Below are 6231 nucleotides of genomic sequence, written 5' to 3'. Positions count from 1 at the left end.
TCAAGAAATTGCATTCTAAGATATCAAAGCATGATAAAGAAAATGTACAAAAATTTTTATCAGAGTAATAATATTTTGGCTTAATATAATATTTATACCTAAATTTGAGGTACACATTTTTTTAAATTGGGGTTTAATTTAGTATTTGAATTTAATTTTTAATTTAGTATTTATTTTTTTCAATTTAGTATTTATCAAACGCTTTACAAATTACTCTAATATACTAATAATATTATTTTTTATGAGATAATAAAATAATCAATGCATGACAGATATGTGACGGATGATATGATATTCTTTTGTATTTTATATATTCAATTACTTTTAATTCTATTTATTTTATTAATTGAAAATATGAATTTCTTTTAATTTGGAGTTTTAAATTTTTCTTATTCAATATTAATTGCTAAACATAGCTCAATATCTATTTTTAACATGAATTTCTTTTAATACTGACAATATTTTTGTAGCATAACAAAAAAAATACCACTAGTGTTTTGCATAATTTTTATAACATTTAATTAATTTAGGTACAAAATTGAACCTAAAAAAGCTTAGGTATAAAATTAGGAAAAGAGACAAATTTAGATACCAAATATTATATTAAAGCTAATATTTTCAATGTAATAAGTATATATAATAGTTAAATGTATCTCTTTATTAGTGTCTTAAAAGGAGAGATCTTTATCGAAAGTCCAGATTTGTGCAGTGCCTGCCTTCTGAAAAATAAGGTGAGGCTTCCTTTATGTTTTTTCAGTTCCAAAAATATGAAATTGCACTTTGAGAACATCTTATAATATTCCAGCAAGTGGAAATATGAATTGGGAATATTTAGTTAAAATTGAAAATAATAGTTGGAGTAATAATAATAAAATATAATAAACACACGTGCACCGGCCTAGACCCAGCTCACTAACAAAATAATTTTTTCTAATTACAAAATTAATATTTTAACTGCAATCCCCAAATAAAGAGAACATGATATGCAGAATATTTAAAGAGTTCAAAAGACCACTTTTACTTCACAACACAAACATAAAATGAAAATGACTGTTTTTTTTTATTAATTATTTATATATTATGAACAACAATGTCATTTTTAAAACTTTTTTTTCTTTTTTTTTTTTGCGCTCCGTTTCATGGTACAACGCGTTAGCCCCCATATATTTTACTCTCTTTTGTTTTTCTCAAACTCCAGACCCTCTTTTTCAAAATACAAATTAGAGTTTTTTTTTCCTTCAAGTAAAAAGGGAGAAAAATTTTTCTGGAAGCTGTATCATGAACCCGTAACCGATTCAGCAAGTTTCCCGATTTTTTCAACCAGCGCCGGGGATAATTTCTTGGCAGGTTTCTTTTCCTTCTCCGGTCGAAAATCGAACCCTAACGCATCCGAAACTTCTTCGGAGCTCCACCCCGCTTTTCGAAGTGTATCTGAGAACCGATCCGCTTTTAAAAGAAGCGCATCCAGAACCGCTTGATTATCCAATAAAACCATCTCTCCTTCGAAGAACCCAGATGCTGACACGTGTGCGATCTCCGTTATGTCGGACTCCCCCCACCCGCCTTCTCGTAGAACTGATCCGATTTGCTCCATGTATTCGTCGACCCATTTTGGAACTTGGGTCTTCCGCATCTCAAAGTATCTATCAGGCGACGAATTCGACGATGATGACGACGAGTTTCGCCGGCGCCGATCAACTGCCGCGTCACTCCAGAACTCCACCCATCTAGGTGTTCTTGTCCCGCTTGCCAAACCCGCATCCATACTCCGCCTGGAGAAATTAGTGGAGGAGCCGGCTGATTTTTCACTAACCGATCTCTGTTTTTTCAACGACTCCGGATTGGATACGGAGCTCGTAAACAGAGATTCTCTCTCGAAAAAATCGGATATATCAAATCCGCAACAAAAAACACGGGTCTCATCGATGAAGAAAATCGGGTTACCCGCTAAAGACGGGTTACAGGGAATATAGCAGTGGTTGAAAATGGGGATCAAAAGGGGAGCTCTCTTTAGCGCATTCCTTGCAACTCGTAATGCTTTTTCCGGTTCAGACGGTCTGGGGCCCCAATATTTGGACCACAAAGTGTTACGCGCTATCTGAAAGGAAATTGCAGCAATGGGAAGATCAAGCGAGGCCCGGAGATGGAGTCTTGCTCCAGCAGACCGCCAATCGGGAAAACCTGGACCCACAGGTAAACCGGCTGATAATATGGCTCGGAGGTCAGGTGGGAAAACGAAACCAAACTCGGCTTCCGCTCGGGCGAACTCGGCATCCGACAAACCCGGCTGGACTTGAAAACCCGAATTCCTTAAATGGGTTATAACTTTGTCAGCTAAAGAAGAGAAAGACTGAAGACCGTTGCGTACAGGAAGGGATGCCGGAGTTGAAGGAGCGGAAGCGCGAGCAGAGAGACGGCGTAGGCCTGCTATATGGCCCGGATTCAGACCGGACATCCTCCGGTCCACGTCGACCATTGTTGCTCTAATAACTGACGTCGCCTTCTAATTCCCACCGGGAATTAAAAAAAATCTCCGTCGGAAAATAAATCCGCTACGACTTACTTTTTGTCAGTGAAAACGGAGAGAACTAAAGTGGGGAGAGCTCAATCTATTGGGGGGAGAGACCTCTAACTTCTAAGAAGTCAAGAAACGGTGCGTATTTATAGCTGTTTCGAGATATTGGTAATATTTTATTTAAATATTTTGTTTTTCTTAATTTTACTTTCCGTAATTAACCTTTGATGTTTTTTGACAAGGATTTTTGATAATGACAAGTGAACATGTACTAAACTAAGGTAAAAAAGGGAAGGACTTTTTGTCCGAATCCAATTCCACATCTAATCTTAAGCAACGGCTCTTTTTTTTTTTTTTTATACGCGGTCTCTTTAAAAATAATATTCCGAAATTAAAATTGTGAATATTTATACCAATATAAAATTTAAAAATAAAATTTATTTATTTATTTTTAGAATTTCCCAACTAAGTTGATATTCAGGTTTAAATAGCATTACAAAATATATAATTGAACATTATTATGCAGTATTATTACAAGTATTATTTGTTTGAGGCGTGGGAGAAAATCTACTATTAGAAAGACAAATTATCATATGGTACCTTTACAGAATTCCTTAGTCTAATCAACTTAGGGTGAGTATGTTTAGGGGGAAATTGAAGTTACTGCTTGACCGCAGGTACGGCGAATTTGGGGGACCCATTAGCAATGATGAATTAGCTTGACAGCTTAGATAAAGGGGAAGCATACAATCATAATTCCACATTGTTGGATACTTACTAACGTTATTAAACATGTTCTTTTTGTTTTTTCAATTTTTGGTAATTAGTAAAACTTTATTAAACAAAGATTATCCCCTCTAATATGTATCATATTTAATAAAGGAATACAAAACTAAATGATTGGTTGTAAGCATGAGATTAGTAGTATGTGAGGGAGTCATCCTAAAACAGGATTAAAAAATCCACGCCTATCAAAGTTATGTCTCATAAGGGGAATGCATACTTATAATAACATTCATTAAGCTCTTGATGCCAATTTTTTTATAAAAATAAATAAATAAGTAAATAAAAATGATCAACATATTAGCTTTTGGGCAAGGAAATATTTTAATATATATTATTATATAAAAACAGTGCTTTGGAAGCTCTTATTAACAAAATCTTACCAGTAACACAAAACTGATAGAAATGAAATCACGAGCAACCCGAGGCGGAATCAATAACCCAAAATCCCCCAAAGTAATGTAGTTGAAAAGTAACAAAAATTGTGGCACCGTTTCTTAATTAATGGAGAGTTTTCCAATTTTCTGAAAAGCCATGATGGTTGGGAGCCATAATTTAAACCTCACTTACTTTTACGCCTTGAATCTTAAACCTCACCTCCTCTGCATAGTTCGTGTAAGTATACTCATTTTATTTTTTATTTTTTAAAAAATAATTATTTTTAGTTAATATTTTATGATTATATATTTTATTATAAATATTTCTAAATATAAATAACTTAACATATTATTATTATTGTTATTATAATATAGCTATATTTAATTTTCATATAAAATAAATTATAATGTAAATTAATATATATAGTCAAACTTTTCTATAATAATCTCATTTGTGTGTCAAAATTTTAGATTTTATAGAAATGTGGTGGTTGTTATACACTTATAATAGCATTTGAGATTAAGTCATATTTGATTTTTTTTAATTTTAAAATAAAAATTATATGTTATTAATAATATTATTAATTAGTGAGATTCAGATTATATCATTAATATAATTTATAAATGTTATTTCATCGATAAAATATTTGTTTTCAATTTTATAAACTATTTATTAACATATTTTATATAAAATAAACATGTTACTGAAATAATATATTTACTAAATTTTAAGGCAATATATTATTATAAAAAGTAATTTTATAAATAGTGTACTTTATATTTTATACTTGATGTTATAGATGAAAATTGTTATGAAGGGTAAAAATAAAACATAACAAATTGGTTCTACAACAAAAATTAGTTGTTATAGAGAGTAACTATTATAGAAAGGGAAAACAGTATTTTAAATTTTAAAATGGATCGATCAAACCAGACTTTAAATATTTGAACTTGAAGTCGATTCATATTTTAAACGGGTCTAACTTTTTCTCAATCTCATTTTGCGAATATAATATTTTTATCCAATTTATCTCAAATTCCAAACCAATCTTCAAGCTTCAACAAATTGACTTTTAAATAAGTTTACTTTAAAACATTCATTTCAAAATATATTTACTTTTAAATAAGTTTAGTTTAAAAATCTATTACTTGATTATTCTCTCTACGAGTATACTCCACGAGCCACTTGTCCTCATGTTTTAATAATTTTATTTTTAATTATATTAATGGTTACAAATAAACTTTTGGCGTTGGGGTTTTGAATATAAAATTAGGAAGATATAAAGCAAACATTTGATGGGTGGCCTTCATTTTGGCTATCTGAACACTACATTTATCAATATATTATATTGAAATTTGGGGTAAAGTTATAATCATAAGTTACCAACAGATGGAATTGGTCAACGGTTTTCAGTAAATCTTACTCACACATGATTGTATTACCTTATTAACTTCAAAGGTCGACTCCCTAACACTCTGTTTCGAAATGACTCTATGGATCCGTAAAGTGTGAATGGGCTTATATTTGTAAAATAAATCTAAAATAAAACTGAATAAATCAGAATTTATTATGTCCAATCATTAAGAATAAATTAAAAATAAAATCAAATGCGGAAGCATATTTGAATCCATAAATTCCTTGAAACTTTTTCGAATCTTAAGAATTTGATTTTTCAAATTAGCATACAAAAATTCAAAGAATATTTACTCTCTTTCCTAAGGATGGGATATTAAAAAGATATCTTGTGTATAATTTAGGACCATAACCCTAATATTTATAACCTTGGCATATTAGTTCTAATTCCTAATTAGCCCATCATTAGTTAGAATTTGATTAGAACTCAATTACTAGGTATCTACACATATCTGACCCATACTTTATTTAATAATTAAAGCCCAATAAAATTCTAACCAAATTAGATCACTTTTAATTTGGGCTAACCTATCATGATAGTAAATAATAACATGTAATTACCTTTATTAAATATGTGATGTTCATATTTTCAACACCTTCCACTATGGACAACTTCTATTTATTTATTACTTAAATTATAGTTCAATTTTAAGAAAGAAAATGCGATCAACTCCCTTTAGTCTTTGCACTCAAAGGGTCAATTATCTGAGTATGAAATTCAAATCAATAGTAATATACAAAGGGTAGCTATCGTTTTACTAATTTGCTATACATTTTAAAGTTAGTGTAGGCGTAAACTGAGTCTAACTTAGTTTATATGGGTATTGTTGTTAGTACAAAAGTATATGGGTTTAAGTGTGCTAAAATGCATTTATCTTTCTATTTAAAAGTTGAGTAGGAATTATGAATAGTTCAATGCATTATATAAAAAAAAATTAGTGTAGGCATGTATTTTCTTTCTTGGCTAAAGCAATCAAATAGGTGGAGTGAAAAGATTTATATTCAAATTCTTAGTTAACTTCGGTTAGTCTTGGGTTCAATCTCTTTTTGTTAGAATGACTAAGGTCTCCTTCATTTTCATTTTACTTTTTATCAAGACTAATCCTTTTAGGATTCATGGTTATTCTTTTAAATAATGTGTC

At 30.6% G+C, this 6231-nt stretch overlaps 1 protein-coding gene across 1 annotated transcript; it reads right to left on the bottom strand.

The window, feature by feature from the left end:
• Positions 1-1036: 1036 nt before the first annotated feature.
• LOC105763364 (hypothetical protein) lies at positions 1037-2623 on the bottom strand. The gene has a single exon (XM_012581585.2). The coding sequence runs from the start codon at positions 2474-2476 to the stop codon at positions 1277-1279; it is 1200 nt and encodes a 399-aa protein (XP_012437039.1). The 5' UTR covers positions 2477-2623; the 3' UTR covers positions 1037-1276.
• Positions 2624-6231: the final 3608 nt, after the last annotated feature.

The sequence above is a fragment of the Gossypium raimondii genome, chromosome 12 (genome assembly GCF_025698545.1).
Source record: "Gossypium raimondii isolate GPD5lz chromosome 12, ASM2569854v1, whole genome shotgun sequence".
In the NCBI taxonomy this organism is placed as follows: domain Eukaryota; kingdom Viridiplantae; phylum Streptophyta; class Magnoliopsida; order Malvales; family Malvaceae; genus Gossypium; species Gossypium raimondii.
The sequence above is the reverse complement of the archived record's forward strand: the minus strand, read 5'-3'. Positions and strand labels throughout refer to the sequence as shown.